This window comes from Henckelia pumila, chromosome 2 (genome assembly GCF_033568475.1).
Source record: "Henckelia pumila isolate YLH828 chromosome 2, ASM3356847v2, whole genome shotgun sequence".
Lineage (NCBI taxonomy): Eukaryota > Viridiplantae > Streptophyta > Magnoliopsida > Lamiales > Gesneriaceae > Henckelia > Henckelia pumila.
In genome coordinates, this window is record NC_133121.1 from 113,960,775 (window position 1) to 113,984,641 (window position 23,867).

The 23,867-nt window shown below is 36.2% G+C and overlaps 1 protein-coding gene across 1 annotated transcript; it reads right to left on the minus strand.

The window, feature by feature from the left end:
* Window positions 1–398: 398 nt before the first annotated feature.
* Window positions 399–17,932, minus strand: LOC140881906 (uncharacterized). Its single transcript, XM_073287578.1, has 8 exons — window positions 17,752–17,932; window positions 17,191–17,245; window positions 14,042–14,293; window positions 13,755–13,937; window positions 13,590–13,671; window positions 11,210–11,317; window positions 929–1,087; window positions 399–818 (listed from the first exon to the last, which is right to left on the minus strand). The coding sequence occupies exons 2-8, from the start codon at window positions 17,206–17,208 to the stop codon at window positions 595–597; spliced, it is 1,026 nt and encodes a 341-aa protein (XP_073143679.1). The 5' UTR covers window positions 17,209–17,245; window positions 17,752–17,932; the 3' UTR covers window positions 399–594.
* Window positions 17,933–23,867: the final 5,935 nt, after the last annotated feature.

Genomic DNA, 23,867 nt, shown 5'->3' on the forward strand with positions numbered 1-23,867 from the left:
CCTATCAAACTAAATCTAACTTTTAGTTTTTATTCTCCAAAATTTTGCCCAAAAAGTACTGTACAATTGCATGCAAAACAAATGATTCACAATAATTCGTACATGGCTAGTTAGATCATATATGTTAGAACACTATCTTGACATACATTTAACGATCATTATTCATCAATATATGCGAGGTCTACTAATTGACATACATCTAGCGATGATCATTGATCAATACATGTGAAGTCCATTATTTTTTAATAGACCCTGCATGTATTGATGAATTATCACTTTTAAATCAGAGCGCTTTTATAAGTAGCATGAAATATTCCTATTGTTATAAGCTTTGCATATTGTATCTATTCAAATATCTTTGATCTTTCCTAAATTAAAATTGAGATTTCCAACTGAGATAATAGCAAAATAGCACCCATCAAAACATTTTATTACCTAGTTTCCGAATAACAAACCACATGCATACGTTGCTTGTAAAATATAACGGAAATAGAGATTTCGAAACCTTAAATATATCAGCCTAAACAACTATCAACTATAAGGACTAGATGCATTTTCGAGACAAAGTGAAACACTAAACTGGTTTATCGATCTTCAATAATCTTCACGCGACCTGGTTTCTTTTGGAACTAGCAATAATTTGCCAGGAATACAACCTTCCTCCAGGGCTGTATGTGCCTCCGCGACTTCAGTGAAACTGAAAATTTTACCAATTATTGGTTCTATATGTCCATCTTCTATTAGTGGCCAAAATTTTGCTGCAACATCGTACCAAATCTGCTCCCTTTCTAAATAACTTATATTGGCCACATCCGCCCCTATGTACAATTAAACATCATTGATCAAATGGAACAACAAAAAAATAATAAGAAGAAAAGCAATAAATTAAACAAAAAAATCATCCAAAATTGTTGGATAACGATTCTACCTATGATACTTATACCCTTCTTCACGAGGAATGAAAGGTCAACATCCACTCGACTCCCAATCTTGTGTCCCGAAATGACAACAGACCCACCTTCAGCCAAACAATCCATGTTATTTTGAAAATAATCTCTTCCACTGGCATCTAGTATAATGTCTACTCCTGACAAAGGATATGATTGAGTTAGATTTAAAATCTAATTATTGGCCTCACGAGATAACTCAAGACATTGGCGACAAAAAATGAGGTCACGTCCATTCTTAATGAATCAAGTATTGAAGTTAGTAAAATTAACTCCCCCACAGATCTACCAAAATTAATTTTCCCGTTTTTGAAATATACATTACATGGTAAAAATATATAATTACTTCAACCAAAGTGCAGAGGCAATAATATCAAAACTGATCACACCATATCAAAAGGTACATGTTTTTGGGATTCACCCTTTTATCTACAAAGTACAAACTGATAAACCACTTTCCTCACATTTCAATTTTGGCCTAACAGGGAATCCTGCCGTTCCTATTGGCATATTATCACGTGACTTGTAATGTGACAACATAGATACGTTCCAATCAACGCCATACTATATAAAAAATAGGCGCATCTTTTCTGTTGACCTGGGAAATTTTACCAATCATCTAAGTCAGTGTAGGCTCAAATATAGCAACTATGACAATGCCTTCACTCGCATACTTTTGACTTGATATGACAATTGACAACAAAAGGCAAGATAAGCATGCACAAAAATGAGGCATCTATAGATTTCTAGGTCTATCGTCCTCTCAATGAAAAAGTACTGCAAATGTATATGCACGTAGGCCCCAAAAAATCTGTAAGACTTTACATAATTAGATCCATGTGATCCGACAAGAATGAGGATTTTGAACTCTTCTCTTCCTCAACAAGCTGATGATGTTCTAGCTTTCACGTTACATCTGGCAATCCAACTCAAAATCTTAATTTATTAGTTCTCCAAGTCATTACAAAATTCTCACTCACACAATGTATATCACTTCTAAAATTAATATCCATATTTGTACTGCTTATAAGAGCATCCGCATTGGTTCATGTTTTAACCAATGCCACATCTTCAAAAACTAGAGGGTTCACATGCCACATACCTATTATATTAAGTATTAACACCTCCTTTTCGGCTACACATTCATTTTAGCATTAAAAAACTATTGTTTTTGAATCACACTATCTCATTCTTTTTATTCTTATCTTACATGAAATAAACACATTTACAATTTTATTTACAATCTTGAATCTTTAAATGATTATTATTTAAAATAAATAATATTATTACTTAAATTATTTTTTCTTAATTTACGAGTATTGTTTATTTTTAATTACTAAAATTATCATAATAGTGATACATTACCTTTAAACGGCTACTATGCAATAACAATTTTAAACGGTTATTTTGCAACGGATACATTAAATTAATTGAAAATTACATTAATTGACCAAGATTTACATCAATCGAAGGGAAAATTACATTATGTATAATTTGGTGAAATTTGTGAATTTTGGGAAGATGGATTTTCCTCCAACGTGTTTGTAGAATTCACGAAATTTCTAAAAAATCTCATGTTATTTTCATCAATTTTGAATTTTAAAAAAAAAGATTAAAGAAATAAATATAACAATGAATTGAAATGATGAAGATAGCAGAAAGAGATTTTGATAGTGATTAATGGCAATTGAATGATACGCGTGATGATTTTAATTTTTCAAAAATAGTCGTTGGGAATTTTAGATAAATTTTTTATTAGTTCAGATTATTAAATTAAACTATAAAAAATTAAAATTCATTCTTTCTAAAAATAACGATTGGTAGAAATTTGCTCTCCTCCTCGAGAGTTCGTTTCTCCTCTCCTAGTTGAGAGTCCATCCGATCTTTTCTCCAAACGAGTAATCTTAATTCTATTGGCTCATCATCATTATTGTATTCAATCCTTTTGATGTGCTATGGATGCAAGAATGACAAATTTATCACTGTCGGCTGATAAAGAGGATGAAGCACTTCTCATACCAAATGAATCAGAAACAGACACCAACCACTGAGTTAGGTTTGGTGGAGAGATTTCTCACTGATCGAACAATCAACTTTGGGGCGATGAAGAACAGAATGGCAGATATATGGCGCCCTGTAAAGGGAGTTCTTATCCGAGGAATTGAGGACCAACTTTACCTATTCCAATTCTTTCATGAATTCGATGTGGACCGCATCTTGGAAGGGGGACATGGTCCTTTGATAATCATCTACCGACTGAAGCAGGGGGGAAAACCCAACACAGGTGTCGCTCAATTTTATTCCGTTTTGGGTCATTATCTATGATCTACCAGTTGGCTATATTTCTGAATCTATTGGCAAGCAATTGGGAAACTTCTTTGGACAATATCTGGGATGACAGCACAAATAACTCTTGTTTTTGGCGCTCTTAAATGCGTGTGCGGGTGGGTATTGATGTGCGAAAACCATTGAAAAGGGGCAAGAAAATTTGTAAACCAGGAGGGGATTGCTTTCAGGTTCAATTTAAATATGAAAGGCTTGGTTCTTTCTGCTTTGTCTGTGGCACTCTGGGGCACACGGAACGCTTTTGTTAAAAACTTTTTTTATCAAACAACAAAGATTTGAAAAGAGAATGGGGTGTATGGCTACGAGCACCCGATAAGCGTACTACACAAACAAAGACTTCAAAATGGTTGCGTGAAACTCCTGATTGGGATGCAAGTGGCTCAGGCCAAGCTGGTTGTGCTCCGGCCGACCAGATTAACAAGATGGTGAAAGAAGGATCGACATCTTCTCAGACTCTCGTAATTACCGGATGCATAACAACTCTGTTTGGTAAGGCCTTAATGCATAGCAACCAAATGCATGATTTTCGGAATACTGATATACAAAATATTCAAATCCCAAATCCTGATATTATTGGGATACATGATGAAGATACTGAGCTGTTAATGAGCGATGATAAGAATTATCGTCAAGCCAACCAACACCAACAGACCCACACAAAAATTATAAACCTTGACCCAACAATTCCAACTGGACAAATCTTGAATGAATGCAGTGGTACTCTGGACCACACCTTGTGCAACTATCAGAATTACACTAAAAACTCATCTGAGACTTTTTCAATGGTACGGCAGAGCCTGCTCACCAGGCGTGCCGACAACCATGAATATTTTAAGCTGGAACAGTCGAGGACTTGGCCACACTCAGGCAGTTCCAAACCTTCGTGAGTTGGTAAGGACTCACAGGCCAACCCTGGTATTTCTAACAGAAACTTTGGTTAGCAAGAATAAAATTGAGGAAGTTCGTAGAGCTCTTAGTTTTGACGGTGCTTTCTCTGTCGAGTGTGAGGGGTGAAGTGGAGGGTTAGCAGTATTTTGGCGCTATACACACGTGTGCAATATTAAATTACTCCCGAAATCATATTGACATGAAGATTTCTGAACCGGGTCATGGTGAGTGGAGGCTTACAGGGTTCTATGGTTTTCCTGAAACTATTCACCGCCAATCTTGGGATCTCATACGTAACCTAGCATCTTCATCTACACTTTCTTGGTGTATGATCGGTGACTTCAATGACATTTTGTGCCAAACTAAAAAGCGAGGCCAGCTTGATCGAACGGAATGGATGATACAGGGCTTTCGGGAAGCAACTATAGATAGTGATTTGCACGATATCCCTTTACAGGAACACCGGTTCACATGGGAAAGAAATCGAAGAAACGGTGACTCAGTAAAAGAACAGTTGGATCGTGCTATGGTATCATCTGCTTGGAAAAATCTTTTTGAGCATGCTTCATTGTCAAATTTGGTTGCCTCTCACTCGGATCACTCACCTATCTTGCTTGATACTGAACCACGTGAGGTAAATGTCTCGAATTGGCAATTTCGATTCAAAAATAAGTGGCTGAAGGAGAAAGAGTTTATTGATGTGGTTCATGGCCACTGGAACCCCGATGCTAGCAAGGATGTGATCGACAATTTGCGAAATCTCTCTGTCAATATAGCGGCGTGGAGTCGTCAACTGAATAGGGACCTCAAAGATAAATTGCAAGCATAAAAAACCATATTGATCAGCTGTGTAACAAAGATGATCCACTATCTATCTCGAAAGCTAAGGAGTTAAAAGGACAATCTCTCGAAACTCCTGTCACAAAATGAACTGTTCTGGAAGCAACGAGCAAAACAGTTCTGGTTGAGGGAAGGAGATTTCAATACCAAATTTTTCCGTTCAATGGCTACGAGACGGAAGAAGAGAAACAGAATCCGTAAGCTAACTGATGATAATGGAATTACACATGATGCAACCATGAATCTATGTCGAGTTGCTCAAGAATATTTCAAAAACTGTTCATGCCGGATGAAGCCAAATATGACCCAGTTGTGTCTCACATTGCTCCTAATGTAGCTGAGGAAGATAATTCTAGCTTGCTGGCCCCGACCCCTTTTACCACTGAGGAATTCCGTGCAGCCCTATTCCAAATGCACCCAGCCTTTTTCCAGCGCTTTTGGCATATTATTGGCGAAGATGTGGTCCGAAATTGTTCTAAATGGCTAAGAAGTTGCTCTTTCCTAGTATCATTGAATGACACCATACTTGCATTGATTCCCAAGTGCTCAAATCCAACGACGATGAAGGACTTGCGGCCTATCTCATTATGCAATGTTCTTTATCGTATTATAGCGAAGGTGTTAGCAAATCTGTCTCAAGAAGGTACTTCCCCACGTGATTTCAGATTCTAAGGCGGCTTTTGTGCCTAACCGCTTTATCACTGACAATGTCATTGCTGCGTTTGAAATTATTCATTATATTAAAAGTAAGTGTAAGGCCAAAACAGGTGATGCTGCTTTGAAAATTGATGTCAGCAAAGCTTATGATCGCATGGACTGGGGCTTCTTGGAAGCGATGCTTACAAAGCTTGGTTTTGCCAACCAACGGGTACAGTTGATGAAACTTTGTGTTTCTAAGGTGAATGATAACCCAATTGGCCCGATAACCCCGGGACGTGGTTTGCGCCAAGGGCGTCCTCTCTCGCCCTCCTTATTTATCATTTGTGCACAAGGACTGTCTACCCTTATTGACAAAGCTGTCCGACGTGGTCTATGTAGCACGGATACTCCTGTTTTTTTTTTTTGGAAGTATCGGATACGATACGCAAATACGCGTATCGGATACGGCAAAAAACGTGTCATTGACTTTTTTGAAGTTTGACCAGTCGGATACGGCGAGGATACGGCACGGACACGGCGAGGATACGGCATGGACACGGCTGGGATACGTTTAGGCTCAAATTGCAAAAAAATTTAAAATTTCTAGGGTTAAATTGAAAAGCAATAGATTTCTGAAGACTATTTAATCAATATACTAAAATTAATTGGGCCTAAAAAGCCCTAATCAGTAGTCTTCCTCCTCCGATTATTTTTCTGCCCATCCATCGTCATTCGTCAATCATCCGACTCATCCAAAATTCCCAACACCGGTCGCCAGACGCTGTCCCACCACCACTCGCCGCCGCTCGCCGACTCGCCGCCGCTCCCTGCTGCTGCACTCCACTCTCCCTTTCTGCTACGTTTTTTTTCTCCCTCTCTGGTACGTTTTTTTTTTCTTTTTTCTTCTGAAATCAGTGGCCACTGCCTAGATTAATTTTTCTCCTGCAGCCCGTCGCTCGCCGCCGCTCCCCTCTGCTCTGCTCGCCGCTCCCCTCAGTGGCCACTACTCTAGGATTTTTAATTTTAATATTAAATATATATATATTTAATATTTTATATTATTTAATATTCGACGTATCCTAGCCGTATCGTGTCTTATATTTTCAAAATTTGCCGTATCGCCGTATTCGTGTCGTGTCGGATACGATACTCGTACCCGTATCCATGCAACATAGGACGTGGTGAATTACATGGAACGAAAATTTGTCATGGTGCTCGGTAATATCACACTTACTCATTGCTGATGATAGTTTTTTCTTCAGAGCCTCACCTGATGAAGGTAACAAAATGAAGCACATCCTTACCACCTATGAACAGGAGAGTGGGCAACTGGGCATGCAATAAACCTTGGGAAATCTGGAATATTCTATAGCTTAAATATTGACCAAAATTTGAAGGATGCATTATCGGGTATTCTTGGAGTCTCAAACCCACTAGACACAGGCACATATTAGGGGCTTCCATCATTGATTGGTAGCAGGAAGGCTGTCTTTAACTATATTCAGGAGAGGCCTTGGGCACGAGTCCGTAACTGGAAAGGTAATTCTTTGTCTATGGCGGGACGCGATGTGCTACTTAAATCGGTGGCTCATGCTCTCTCAACTTATTGCATGAATTGTTTCTTGCTGCCAAATTTTTTACTCGATGAACTTCAAAAGATGATGAACTCTTTTTCGTGGGGTTCCAAAACAAATGATACAAGAGGAATCCGATGGTTGTCATGGAACCGGCTGTGTATGCGAAAAGAATATGGTGGTTTGGGCTATCGCAATTTGGAAGGATACAACCTTGTCGTGCTTGGTAAGCAAGGCTGGAAACTTATTTCCACCCCCGATGCTCTATCCTCTCGACTTCTCAAAGCTAAATAATATCCGAAAACTGACTTTTTAAACGCAAGCTTATGATCATATCCTAGCTTCATATGGCGATGCATCTGGAGCTCTCAAGCAATACTGAGACGAGGAACACACTGGAAAACTGGAGATGAAAAATCTGTTGTAATTGGTAGAGACCCTTGGCTGCGAGACTCGGAAAATTTCTATATTCAGACACCACTTGATGATGAATATCGTTCTCATACGGTTACAATTTGATTGATTCAAACTCTAAAAATGGAATCTCACGTTGATGCATACCATCCTTCGGTTTAGAGATATCAGGGAAGTCATGAAAATACCTCTGCCATCAGTTGCCATGGAGGATATACGAGTGTGGCACTTCAGTCAGGATGGCTGTTATACATTTAAATCTGGCTATAATATGCTTATGGAAGATATACCTTGTATGTGGATTCGGCTATGGACAATTCAAATACCACCGAAAATTTAATTCTTTCGTTGGCGTGCTGTGAGAAATTGCATCCCATGTCGTCAAACTCTGCTAAGTCGAGGTATTGATGTCCCCTCTTGTAGTGTGCTTTGTGATCCGGAATAGAAAATACATGGAATTTATTTGTTGATTGTTCGAATGCACAAACTTGTTGGAATCTGGTGCACTTGCTGCCCTTGTGAATGAATGCGCACTTAATTCGGAGTCTTTTGCACAGTGGTTGTTTGGTTGCTTGGACAGTATTCATCTCAGGTACTTCCCACTCTAAGTATAATCTTATGGAGTATATGGAAATATCGAAATGACAAGCTATGGAATGAAGCTTGTAGATCAGCAAGTAATAACATTTCCCTAGCTTCGGATCTACTAAAACAATGTCTTGATGCTCGAGAACACCCCCCACCCCCCCCAAAAAAAAAAAAAGTCCATATATCCCGTCGAATGCAATGAGGAATGAAAATGAGAATAGAGTTACTTGGAAGCGGCCGCAAGAGGGATGGTTGAAATGCAATGTTGACGCAGCTATTGTTAAGGAAACTCATTCCATCGGAATTGCAGCTGCCATTCGGGACACGATGGGGGAGTTTATGGGATGCAAGATGGAGAATTATCATGGGCTAGTAACTACACATGAAGCCGAAGCAAAGGCGTGCTCGAAGCTCTTATGTGGGCTGTTTCGTTGGAGCTTCAATATGTCATATTTGAGACGGATTCCAAGCTGGTGGTTGACGCGGTACTTTCAAATCGATAGACCGCAGCGAGTTTGGAACAATCATTGCAGAATGTTGTTCCTGCTTTTCACGATATCGAGCTTTCAAAGTTCAATTTGTGTGGAGACAAGCAAATATGGTTGCTCATTTACTTGCTCGGGCGACCAATTCGGATTGTAATAACTCTACTTTTGTTGAATGAAATTTCTATTACTTTGTGCTAAAAAAAACAAAAAATAGAAATTTTTATTTTTTTAAAAAAAATTAATATAAAAAGGAGATGGGAGATCCATGTGGGGTGGGCCAACCCTGTCAGCCCACCGCACGCCCCTCCAATTGTATGTGCAACAGTTTTGGGCCAGGGGCGTGAAGATGCATTTCAAAAAAATAAAATTTGAACGCATTCACTGAGGTGGAGTATTTTTGGGCTTTATAACACCCAACCCCATTGGTTTATCACCAATGGGTGTATATGCATGCACATAAAAATACTAGTAAAACTCTCCTTTTAAGTAAAAGAATCTGTAAGCTATTTCTAGTCTAGTGTAAAAGGATGAATTGTAGTCAAAGTTTTTACATTTTGAAATTTCATTTTGCCCAGATTTTGTCAAACGTAAGTAACTTAGTGCAGTGCAACCTTTCTTCATTATAGTGTAAATTATCATGGGTATTTTGGGAAGTTACATAGAAAAAGAGAAGGGTAATATCCGAAGAAAAGTGTACTTGTGCTATTAAGTGTGATTAATCATCCTAAATTCATTTTAAGGAGAATCAATAATAGGAAGAGAATTATATATATATATATATATATATTAGTTCTCCAACGCACGAGTTGCGTACTTTTACAGTATATTTTTTAATTAAATTTGATTTTTTATAATATTGGCAATATCATATCATAATTATAAAATATATAGAGGGACCATGTTGCAAATTTTGATTTTGGCCAAAAGAAATATATATATATATATATATATATATATATACATATAGTATTTCCACCTATTTTTCTTTTATAAATTATTGTTGAATCTTGTAAGTGGATATATATTATTTTTAGATATTATGACCATTATTATTGTTGAATCTTCCAAGTGGATATATATTAATTTTTAGATATTATGAGCATTATTGGTGATAAGAAACTCTGGTGATTATCTATTTCTATTTCTATTATAAAAAGATGAATAGTCCATAAAAGTTTTTGCATTATGAAATTTCATTATAGCTCAAATTTTGTTCATCCAATTATTTACTATGAATTGATTATATTAAAATAAATAATAAGTTATATGTAAATTGTAATAAATGTGACGAGGAAAGAAATGCACATAATTTTTGTGCTACCACAACAAATATAACTAATTGTTTAAATTTTTTTTAGCTATATTCACATTCAGTAGAGACGTGTTTTAAGATAATATATAGATAGAGAACCTGCTCTTATATATTATTCGGAATAATTTTAATTATTTAATATACTAATAAAAACATATTAGTATATATATAGGTAGAAAACATGTTCTTATAGAAAGAAAAGAAAAAGAAAATAATTCATCACAAAAATAATGATCTGGTGAAAAAAAATATAATAATAACATTTTACTAAATATTTGTTAAATTTCAGTGCATTTCATTATGATTTATATTATTAATATTTTATTGAACTTTTCACTGCTACTATTACTAATATAGTTATTGATTAATAATTAGGATGTGCAGTTTATGATTATAAGTTTATAACTTAAACGTGATTTAAAAGAAAATTTAGAGATGCGTGAGTAATAATAAATGTTTATAATAAGAAATGATTATAGATCATTGGTTTAATGTTTGATATATTTAAGTTTTAAATAGTAAAAGAAAAGAAAGATAATAAAACGTTAATTATCGAAAAACATTTAAGATACACCATAAGTCCTTTATTTACTATTAGAAAAAATAAAACAAATAGATTATTTGAAAATTCGATTATTACTTATTGTGTTCCTCGAGTAAATTCAAAATTATTTTTTATTATAAATTATATGTAATATGTCATTTACGTGCGAGGCACACGGAGCCAAAAGGGAGAGGGGGTGGGTGCGACCCACCCCCCTCAACTCCTCCCAATCTTTTTTTTTATCCAATTTTATTAATAAATTTTATTTATTTAACAGTTTTAACATTCTGCCTCCCATTTAATTTAGCCAAAACTTCTCTCCGTCTTACTAATTTTTAAATACGGGTTTTTAATTTAATAATTTATTTTTTTGTAAAAAAACTATAAGTGCACTCGATCCACAACCACAATTGTTAAATAAAAAATGTTTTACTATTAATATTTAATTTAAGAGTATTTTAAAAAACAATAATAAAATTTTGACCCTCAATTAAATTTCTGGCTCCATAACTGGCTAGGCACATGATTTGTGCTAGTATTAACAAACTGACAATTTTCAATAACTAATTATTACTAAATAAGGACACAACTGATCTGAAAAGTAAAAAGTACGATAATTTTGCACAAACCTTTTTCTCCTGTTTCAGCCTTCACGCGCTTGCAGAAGTCTTCTTTCTTGTAGTTGATGCAAACGTCTGCTCCTAGTCTTTGGCAAATTCGCAGCTTTTCTTCCGTTCCTAAAAAGGTCCATTTAGTTACATATTATTTGACGACTAATTTCACAAAACATTGTGGGGGTATCGACGTGGTGCTGAGGCAGTCACACTAACACTTCGTTGTGCGAGAACAATGTTTTTGGTCACACTGATTACCACATTCAGATCATTCTCTTATATCTCATGTCCCACCACATGATGACTCCATATTTTCTTGACAAATCCTATGGTGCCATGACCAATTCAGAAATGAAACATTTCCTTGGGCAATAAAATTCAAATACTTAGCAATGAAAACTCTACCATTCAAAGTTTTACAATTTCTGAACAGATTATTTTAATAACATCATCCAATACCCTGCCAGTCAGCCATATTACTAATTTAGTAATTTAACATTTTAAAACCACCAAAGTGGCTTATTTCATATAGCCTAAGGCCCTAAGCATAACATGGTCATATATCTTATGTTATTTTCAACAGATTCAAAGGGTTGACATGGAAATAAGAAAGCCTTATATCAAATATTAATTGTTGTCATTGCAGTTTCTAAAATCTTGTTAAAAATATAGCTCTTAGCAGAACAGAAAGAGAAAATAATCAGAGTCAACACGATGAAAGAGGTGAAAGATTTGACTTGAGACTGCACACAATAATACTGGGAGGAAAAAACTTTGGCTAGATCGGCTTCATTCCCTATGCTGAATATTTTATTTTTCATGACGATGTAACCTGCAGCCTCTACCTGTCAATCGGGATACACCCCCGCAATATTTAAGGGCTTCCAAAGCCTAGCAGCCTATTTTTGTTCTAGATTGTAATGAGTGGATGATTTTTTATTGCATATACCTTATACATAGCTATTGAAGAAGAGTCACAATAGTTATCAAACCCAAATACATGCAGAGAAAAACATTCAAGTGATAGTCCAAAATGTTCTAAGTGAAGCAAAAGTCTAGGAGTGATTATACACGAGTATAAATGACTTACCACAAAAATTTAATTGTGAGCTAAAAATCGATACAAAATGAACTAAATTTTAGCCATACAACAAACGACTACACGTCGAACATATTATTATAGATAAAAACAAAATAATTTCAAATGTGGTATAACTGTATATACTTAAATGTATATAACATTTGGAATAGTGGCAACTTGTTATTTTTGTCCAAGATATCACAATATTGAACTAGCTGTAAAAAATGAGGCAAGATTTGACACAAACTTAAACTTAACACATGCACGGCAATAAATCACACTTGTGCATTTTAAAAATAATCAATGCTGCAATTATCAAGAGAAATAGGAAAACTATTTAGCATCCATAATTTCAAGTTGGATCACAAAGATGGTTCAGTTCAGACACTGTTTTGATACTGCAGATAAGTAATGAGTTTAAGTTCCAAAATATTTAGCTCCTACAATAATCGTAAAATTCATGAGTATCAGAACATGTTTTGCTTTGCCGTGGGGATCAATATAACACATGGGATAAGATCCTCCCACTTGGAATCAGTCGGTTAACAAATTAGTGAAATGTCGCTTCCTAACATACTTGTCGCTGCTGAAAACATGCTTTAGATTGTTTGAATTAAAACTATATATACAGAAATTATTCTGTGTCTCAGTGAAACAAGACGCTGAAATGAGCAAGGCTGGAAAAGCACTTCGGTGCTCATGTTTAGTATTAGAAGATTTAATTTGTGACCAACACAAGCACCAACTATATGCACAATCAATAATTCATTTCCATTACTAGGAATTCAACACATAAGTCTCTATAGTTGTCAATTGAAGTCTATAAGGATTTCCGAGGCCATTACCTACATGTCAAGCCAAAAACTTGGACTATCAAGTGTTTCGAGAAAATCAATATAATACATCACAAATTACACACCAGTTCTCATTTCAACCCATTACACGAGTAGTAGGTCAACTCAAGTGGTTATAGAGGTAGAAGTCATTAATCCCCGACTTTCTGAGAAGGCAATTTAATGTTCTGAATATAAAACTTAAACTTCATCTGTTCTAAATCTCCATTATATTCATACAAGAAAATTGTCCCCACTACTCGGTTATCATACTTACCCGGTATGGCCTTGAAGAAAAAGAATCTTGTGATATTACTAGTATCATCGCGATAGTTCAGTGGATTCATACACAAGCTACAATACCATATTATTTCACTTATTTCAAGTGCATTGAAATAATCAAATGCATAAGCCCATGAATAGTTAAAATGTAATATTATAGGGTAAACTAAATCAAAATGAAAATAATAACCAATATTACCTGCAACCGCAAATACTTTACAACCAATATGCTTAACATATTGAATAGCAATAAAGTCAATTCCCCCTGCAGTATCATGTATCTGCAATTGCTCTGAAAATTAAATTTCTGAAGTTTGATATTGCGTAAATATCAAAAAAAAATTTATAAAATAAGAGGCAATACCAAGATTGTGTTGCCAAAAGTGACATTTTTCAATGCTGAAAGAGCAAAAACAGTGAATCGTGATGCTTCGGGCAACGCTGCTGCTCGAACAAGGGAAACCCCTGAAGGAATTCGCAGAACAAAATCTGCGGGAACCACCACAAACTCTGCATACGCACCCCCATATTCAAGACTCGCACAAACCTGTACAAACGGAAACGAAAATGCAGTACCAGTAAACCTTATTATTTAAATGTGATAAACAAAAAACCTATAAACTACTCGATCAATGATAAATTAATACTCACCTCATCACCCTCTTTAAATTTGCATGCGTATGAGCCAACAGCAGTAACTTTCCCCGAACACTCGTATCCAATACATGCATGGTAACCATACAGGTTAAAAGGGTCACCTTGTCGGAGCCAAGTGTCACAAATGTTTAGCCCGATCGCTTCTACTTGTATCATTATTTCATGACAGTTAACAATGGGCTTTGGACGCTCTTTTATTCGAAGAACATCTGGACCACCGTGTTTTTCATAATCCACAACCTTCATCTGCAGCGTTGAACTTAGCATATATTAGACAAATATCGCAACATGAGAACATTCCCAATTCACTCTCAAGTTAACTGAAATAAATTTTACAGATGCGCACAATCCTGACAAGGAGATAATTCAACAACATGAGAAAATGAGGTCAGCCTAAGGCACAAACGACATAAAATTGGCATTGTTGCTTAATACAACCAGAAAACAAGTAACATCAAAAGAAATCAATCCACGTATAATGGTAGCAACAGCGAACGTGGAAAGCTAAACAGTAAATTCTTAGTGAGAATAAAGATAATTTCGATCATCTGATCAAACCTCTCTCTGTCTACTAATGTTACCAATTTCTGGTACATAATAAGGTTAAGGCACCAAAATTTATATTTATAGGAGGTCTTTGGTACAAGAACATAAATATACGTAAATTAATTTCAACTTTAGGTTGTAAGGAATCAGATGCATGTGTAGGGGATTAAATTTCATTTTTTTTATCAGAATCGATAATATTATATCAGTAGGGTGAGATGATAATTACAAGAAGCGGACTAGGGGTCCACGCATAGAATCTAGAAAAGTATGAACTAAGTAAATCAACCCAAAAAACTAATATTCATTCCCTATACAAGTCTGATTTGGCAACAGACTGGAAATTTGTAATCTTAGATGCCCAAGTAGGGACTCTGAACCTTATCTCGTCCCATAGTTCTTCCAAAGAGACTTCAACTTCAAAAATCCTCTTGTTTCTTTCCAGCCACACTGACCAAACTAACCCTATTCAGAAGGCCCATCAAGGCACTAAGATTGGACAGCTCATCAACCCTGAGATCTCGACGAAAATGCAAGTTCCAAGAAGGAGTGGAAGAGGAAGACGAAAAGTCTTGAGAAAGAAAATGTGAAATAGAAAGGTTGTGGGCCGTAGAAATCTGGAAAAGAGAAGGGAAATATCCCTAAATGAAGATTCACCTCCCCAAATCTGATTTTGTTGCCACAACCCTCACTAACTGAATAAAAGCTGGCAGACTCCTAGTTCCTTGCTAGACCCGCATCCCAACCATTATTTTGTGGGGATTAATTGCAGCCTGTAGGTTTCAAGAAGGGGGTTGACCGTAAACAAACATCGGGCCGCTTAGGGTTTGATTAAATTGTTAACATTGGGTTTTCCACCTTTTTACTTGACTAAACTAGAGAGGCCAAAGCACCCTTCACTGCACCTCAGGTGCAACTAGCGTCCAAGACTCCTCCTAGGTGCATCAAACACACATAAGCAAGCCAGGCACAAGCCTTTGCAACTATTAACATATCCTAAAATAATATCCCACCTATTTATATTCCAATGTATGTTTTGCATACTTAGAATCCAATGTTTCTATATCCTTAGCCTCCGTTCTACAACTTCTAATTATTCAATATCAAATTTAAATAACCACTAAACATATGTTAATATATTAAATTCTCAAAGAATTTGATAATTAAATTCATAAACTGTCAACTTTATAGTTATTCAAATTTAGTTTCTTTTACAATTTAAATTTGTCTTAAATAACTTATCAATTCATGCTTGATTTACATCATAACACATGTAATTATTTTCACTATAACCTATAATTATTTCAAAAACTTACCCAGTTTTTTTTCAAAAAAAATCATCACCAATCAACCACTCTTGTTAATATAAACTATGATCCAATTCCTTTCCAAAACATACATTTGGGTAAAGGTTTTCAAAACTGCTTCTGGAATAAATTCATTAATCATTAAAACAAATTTAAATTTAAAAATAATCTGAAAACCTAATTAAGATCTAGCTTCTGATGAAAGAGATTAAGCGGAACTCATTCTCAACGTTACATTACAGGATTATCGTATGAAAAGTTATGATCGACCAAGCACACAGCAAAATTGTCTCACGTTATGAATCAGGGTAATTGAATACACAATTGAACTGATCAATACAAAGTGGAACAAATGAAGTACAAATGAGCCCCAAGGTTCAACATGTAAGGCATAGGCACTCTATTAGTGAATCAAATTTATGTTTGAACATCTATCTAATCTATACAATATTATAATGCATGAGTGTGTTATAACGGTTCTTGGTTATTTTAATAATTTTACAGAATTACCCTAGCTATTATCTATACATCTATACAATATTATATTGCACGAGGTGTTATAGTAACCGTTTTTGGTCATTTTAATGATTGAACAAAATTACCATTACTATTATTCACTAAACTAACATATCAATGCCCCACTTTCTCAACTTCTTCACCATGTTCTTTCCTTAACCACTTTTTTTTCAGTAGGGGGAATAAACCATGTTAATTTAAAATTTCATTCAGTTTTTTAAATCAAATATTTAATTATACGTATATACATATATATGTGTGTGTGTGTGTAAATACATAGTATTTATGTATTGTATCACACACACAAAGCATGTCTTTGGGGGCTAGTATTAAATAAAAAATGGCAGTGTAATGGTATATGTTCCACGGAAGTGGATAAGTGTCATGGACCTAGGTAATAGATCAAGACCCAATATCAGAATTGTATACACTAGAAGGCCTTAGGCCCATTAGGAAAAAACCTGGGGCACAGAGAATAGAAGAAAGTGATGAGAGAAGAGTTAGTTATTCAGCGTATTTGTTATCGTTGCAGCATAGCGGTTGCTAGGGCAGTTGCAGAGATTTTCTCTGCGAAACATGCACTATAATTTGAATACAAATTTATTTTACGTTCTCTATAATCCGTTGTCGCTTCAATATATCACATTTATATTGTTCATTTTATAGATCCAGCGTAACATTAAGGGAATGGAGGTGCTTTCGCAACTATACGAATTGCAATGGACGACTTGAAATAAGTCCAAATCATCTCAGAGTGTATCCCGTTATACCTACCATATGTTTGGAATCCATTTCCTTATGCAGTATCACCCAATCAGGCTTCTTTGTTCTACTATCGACAAAAAACACAGATCAGTTGGATAAATACTGGAAAAAAGTGAATCAAGCCATTGGATGATGTTAACTACCAAAAGTCGAGAACATACTTCAGCTCATTTAGTAATTTTGTTATCAAAGTACAATCTACTAATCTTTGGGAAGTGAAATTACGCAACATCAGTTAACTCGTAATAAACTCCAAAAACAAAACCAGGCACCAACCTACTAAAACTCAATTAAAATGTCGATGTCAACTTCTAAAAGCAACATAATCAACAAAAAGTCAAAACGTACAACGCAATTATTTTTGGAGATCCCTGATGGAACCCCATTTCGTATAACTACCCCACAATTTTACAGCACTGGAATAAGTTTCGATTGATATTGTATTCAGATCCAAGAAGAAGTAACATATGAAACCCGATTTCATCACCTAAATGTATTGTACAATAAACTGAGTGAAAACCTTAGCGCATCAAACCGTTGAATAAAAATCTAGAACATCCTAAAACCAACCTTAATTTGAGGTGATAAATATATGTTACAGAGAGAGATAGATGAGCAGTAGGCTGAGAGACTCGATCATTCTTTTTTTTTCTTATCTTCCTTACGGCCAAGACCCACGAGTTTGTGGAGGTGACTTCAGTTTTTTCTGGGTTCCTTGGTTTTTTTTTTTTTTTTTCTGTAAATTGTGATAAAAAAGCTAAAGCCAAACCTTCGTGGACAGTACCTCTTCCGGTAGAAATACATTTGCACACTACCTAATTCATTAATTTGTTATTTTAAGGGCAAATTATTTTAAAATCCACAAACTCAAACATTTGTTTCTCTTAACTTTCTACATTTTCTACACTTCAATTTCTTTGTTTCAACTCTCTAGTGGTCCTCAAATTTGTAAGTGTTTAGCATTTAATCCTTTGTACGTGGCATTATTTTACCTATCGAACCAGTTCAAGCTAAGCCGAACTATCAGTTACGCAAGGTTTCCAGCCGATATACTATGGATTAGAGTCCAACATGCTTTTGTAAGATGAATTAAATTCAAAAACCTCTTTGACCATAGTGTCGTCGGGTCATACCTGCCGAGTTTTACGAAGTGCTCCTCACACTCCAACCACGCAGTCGCAACAGATGGTTTCTGCACAAGCTCTTTCAACGACACCCAGCACAGCCTTAATTCGTTTTCTACCTTAAGGCGTATGGTATATGAATTTAATTATAAAATATGAGCATGAAAGAACAAGAGACTTTAGAAAAATTATTCAGACATAATATTATTACATAAATCAACTCCTTTGAAGAGGAGAAGACAACTTGTTTAGCTACTCATAGTAGCCTTGTTCTTGAAATACATAAACGAAAACTTATATTAATAGAAAGAGAAATATTACAACAATTTATTTGTAAGAAAACTGAAGGGAATGATCGATATCTCAGCTTTCTTGAACGCTTGTATTTATAGCTGAGGTTCCACTCGTTTCACCGAGAAACTTCAGGGAATCTTACAGCTGTTTGTCTTGTCCTTTTATGCCATTATTAATGGCATCTTTAGCTAGTGGATGAGTCATCCGTTATTCACCTTGTCCTGTTATGCCATTATTGATGGCATCGTTTGTTGGTGGAGGAGTCACATGTCGTCCTTTTTCTTTTGGATTTATTGAAACGACCCTAACTCTATAATTAATAAATAAATATGCGGAAAAATTTTTTTATACTTACTAAATAAAATATGTACAAATATGCCCATACATATATGCACAGAATAAAAAGTTTTAAAATGAATAAATAAATAAATAAACAACTAAATACTTAAATAAAAATGCATTCTTTAAAATAAACTAAATATCTGAGTCAAATATTTATTTAAAAGTACTACATAAATAAAATGATTAAAATTTGCATGCACTAACAATATTCCATAAAATATTCAAAATTCCCAACCACTGAAAAATAAAATAAAATGTAGCAGGCTGACAAAAATAAACATGCACATGACTCAGACATCTATCACGGTCACGGGGTCACTACATGTCTGCTCATACATCCTCGCCTCCGGTGGGTACAACATCATCCTCAACGTCCTCACCTGCACCATACCAGTGTAGTGAGCCTAGAGGCCCAACATGCTAACATAACAAGGGTTTAAAATAATTTAAAACAATTAAATACTAATACATACATATACATGAATGAGCATGCTTAAAAATTACATAACATAACTTAACTTAAATAACTTAAATAACATAATACATAACATTGTTGAGCAAATTAATTTTCTAACATAGCATGGTTGTATCCATAGTGTAACCTTAAATCATACATTAAATACTGATCAGCGTGGAAATCAACGTACGTGGCCGGTGACGAATCAACTCTTAAATTGGCAGTAAACTGCCCTTCAATCATATGGGGACGAATCCCCCTTAAATTGTCACACTACTTCAACTTTCAACATAAAATATTTTCTTGCTCAACCTTATACATTAAATCATGCATAAAATATTATTTCATGAATGCATGTACTTGAATAAAAGGTGTGTCCTTCATATATATTTAATTTAATTTCTTACTAACATATAAATATTAAAATAACTTAAATGCATAAAATAATTAAATATATAATCAGGACACATGCAAATTTCTCACGGATGGTCCTGGACTGCTGGCCCTAACACTCAAGCCCATTTACTTAAATCTGGCCCATTAACATTGAGACTGGCCCAATAACATACTTAAGCCCAATAAAATTTATTCTAAACCCAATTAATTAATTAAAGCCCACTTAAAACATTCTAAGCCCAATAACAACTTAGACTGGTCCAATGGGCCCAAAGCCCAAAGACTGGCCCAATAACTTTTATGGGCTCAAAAGCCCATAAAATTTATGGACTAACTTAATTAAAATTTTAAAAACCCAAATAAAATTATTTGGATTTCAAATTAATAGACCCAAAAATCCATTAATTCATAAAATATTTTAAAAATAAAAAGACTCGAGCCCGGCCCACCAAACCCGGACCCGAACCCACTTAACCCGACCCACTACCTTACTAACCCGACCCAAGACCTGGACCCGACCCGTAACCTTCTGAAACCCTAAACCCGAACTGCCCTATGCCCATCTCGGCTGTGGCCGTGAGCAGCAGCCACTCCGTGGCTGCTGCCGGCCTGCTCCGGCCGCCCCTGGCCGGAGCGCCGCCGCCCAGACGTAGCCCACGTCTGGGCGGTCCTAACCTGCCCTTAGACCCAACCCCATGCAGCCCAAACCTGCGCGTCTCCTCGGTCGAACCCTCCTTGGCAGATTTTTGGGCTCGTTTGGCTCGAGCCACCCGAGCCACTCGAGCCTAGACCCAACCTAGACCACTTAATGACAGTAACCAGCGGCTAGGAACGATCCATGAAGGACAAAAACGTGAGATGAATTAGCAACGAATACACATGCTTCAATCCAACAAAACCCACTGAGTTTTCTGAAAATTCTTTGAAAAAAAATCCTACTGATCACGCACCCACCCACATAATCACTAATATGGCACATTGAAAATGAAAAGAAACATGCCTTTCACCGGTGTTTTAGTTTAGAAGCGCGTAGAACGATTCCCGGGACGACGAACGATGAACAACCCCTTTGGAAGCTTAAAGAAAACGAGCTATGGAGTCACCTTGGCTCGAGGAAGAAGATGAAGATGGAGGAGAGGGAGGCGGCTAAGAGTTGAGTGATCGGTTTGGGTCGTGTGTGTGTGTGGGTAGATTAGGTTTTAAAAATTAATACTTAGGATATAGGGTAATTAATATATTATTAAGGATATTAAATATATATATAAAATATAACTTAACACAAAACTCTAAAAGAAATATTTAAAAATCTGAAACATTAATAAAAATCCCGAAATTAAAATTAAGGGAATTTTTAAAAGTGATTAAAAGTCATTATCTTGGCTAATTTTGGATAAAATGGACTCCTAAAATTATATAAAATTAAATACTTAAAATTTTGAGATAATAAAACTCAAAATAATATTTTAGGGCTCTAAAAAAGCTCATAAAATAATTTGGCTAGAAAGTTGTCATCTCGTCCGTCCACGGTCCCGTCTACGCGATCAAATAATTAAAATACTAAAAAAATATCATAAAAATTACTAATTATGGGTTAAATGCTTAAAAATAATTTAAATCATGCACAAATAATTCACATAATTATTTAACCTATAAATCTAAAATTTAAATAATTAAATATCCTAATTATGCATGCGGATTTACGTAATTAAAAATACCGGGTGTTACAATTCTCCCCCCCTTAAATTGAATTTCGTCCTCGAAATTAAAGTACTCACCCGAACAACTCCGGGTAGCGAGCCCTCATGTCTGCCTCGGTCTCCCAAGTAGCTTCCTCCTCTGAGTGATTCAGCCACTGGACTCTGACCATCGGTATGACCCGCGTCCTAAGCCTCCGCTCCTCCCTTGCCAAGATCCGCACTGGCCTCTCCTCATACACTAGATCTGGTGGCAACTGTAAGGGCTCGAAATCCAACACATGCGACGGGTTGGAGACATATCTCCGAAGCATGGATATATGGAAAACCTTGTGCACTGCCGCTAGCCCTGGAGGTAGAGCTAAACGGTAGGCCAACGTGCCAACTCTCTCCAAGATCTCGAATGGCCCTATATACCTCGGATTAAGCTTGCCTCTCCGGCCAAAACGCACTACTCCCTTCATAGGTGACACCTTCAGGAATACGTGATCACCTACAGCGAACTCCAAATCTCGTCGTCTGGCATCTGCATAACTCTTCTGCCGACTCTTCGCAGTCCTCATTGTAAGAGTGGGTGCCCAGTGAGCCAACTGTATGGCTATGGGCTTTGATGACTCTTTGTATAAACAATCTTTTGTTTAATATTATTTACACTTTTATTAATGGCAATGACTTTATATTACTTCATATTGTTATATTGTGATATACTATTGTTGTTTTGATAAAGACCTTGAATATACTATAGTGTATGTAAGATGTGGTAGAACATGGGGATGTCTATCATGAAATACATCTTATAGTCACTGTATATTCTAAAACCGTTCCTAGTCGATTGAGCCGTCCGATAATAAGGATAAGGATCGCTCGAGTTTGAGACTAGCATTTGCGATGCGGAGTACCACGTTTCATTGGTAGGGAACATGGAGATGTTCGAAGCATGCAAATGGATATTCATAGGATGAATAATCGAACTACCCTATCCGGACTTTCCAAGTGGTTATCACTTATCGAGTGGATGAAGTCCGCGGTTTTGGTTGTACACCATTAGTCCTTATGACTTGAAACATCATGGAGACTCTATATGCTAGTACTGTGCTTTGACTCGTTTACCGACTCTGAGGGGGTCATCAGGTGTCGAGATTGGGTACAGTTACGACACATATAGGAGTCAATGCATTGTTGTCAAGGATTCACCACATACTTGCGAGTGTGGATATCCTATGCGATCTGAGGAGATATTAGTGTGACAAATCTCTGGCCAGAGTACTTGATGTGATTTAAGAAATGGTTTCTTAGTAGCACATGCGATGTCACTAATTTGATCTTCAAGATGTATTGCATAGTTATCGAATCTTGAGCGACTCTCGATATACCAATGGTTGTTGATTCGATCGGGATATATGGATGAAGGGACCGTACTGTACGCTAACCAAAATCTACTGGTTCTTGTAGGCACTATCAGTGATACCTAGGGAATCATGGGGCGATGTTGCTAGGCGCTTTACCATGATTCGTTGGGCAAGTCGGAAAGTGTTGTTCCGAGTCACAAGGAGTTGTGAGCCCACGGCTAGCTGTATCCCTGAACCATTGAGGGTCACACAGTGTAATGGAGTTTTAATCCCCGTTGAGATAGTTAGATTTAAAGAGTTAAATTTAATGAACTAAGGAGTTGGACTTCTTAAATAAGAGTAAGGGAGTAGGATTTCCTAAAATGACATAGGGATGGACATTTTTGGAAACCACTGAATTCGGATTCAGGAAAATTTATTTTGACTTTAAACTGTGCAGAAATGGTTTCTGTACACATTGGTGAAATCGGTTCATCAATCGGAGTCATGATGAATTTTATATTAATTTCTGAACGAGCGGGCTTTGCTTGTCGGGCCTCAACTTATGACTAATGGGCCCTAAGGTGTTAGTGGCCTGCATTATAAATAAGTTATTTTAGTACAGAAATTACACACAACAGGTCAAAAATTTTGAGAGCAAATTTCGAAACCCTCCTCTCTCTCAAAAAGATTTCGGCCGAACCCCCTCCCAACTCTGCCCGAGAAATTTCGATCTGTGATTTTGAATCGCAGTCAGGAATAACGAATCAGATTCGTTTAATCTCTTCGCAGAAAACTTCTGATAGATTTTCTAGTGCAATCTATCAGAGGGATTTGAAACCTCATTCGTGGACCTGATTGAAGAGTTCATCAGTTCCTGGGAGATACAAGAAGCGCAGAGAAATCTGTGTGGTGTCAATAATCTCGCTTCGAGATTGAAGGTAAAATTTAATTAACAGTTATTTGGATTTTACACACACAATAATTCAATCGTTGAACGGTTGATACCCACACCATGGAATCGTTCCATGAGAAAAATTTTTAAACTTCC

Bases quoted from the DNA above. Each gene is read 5' to 3' on its own strand.
- LOC140881906 (XM_073287578.1), bottom strand. The intron at 11,318-13,589 runs GTAATATTGGTT...GGACCTTTTTAG, and splicing joins TAAAGTATTTGCGGTTGCAG to GAACGGAAGAAAAGCTGCGA. The intron at 1,088-11,209 runs GTTTGTGCAAAA...ATCCTTTGTCAG, and splicing joins GGCTGAAACAGGAGAAAAAG to GAGTAGACATTATACTAGAT.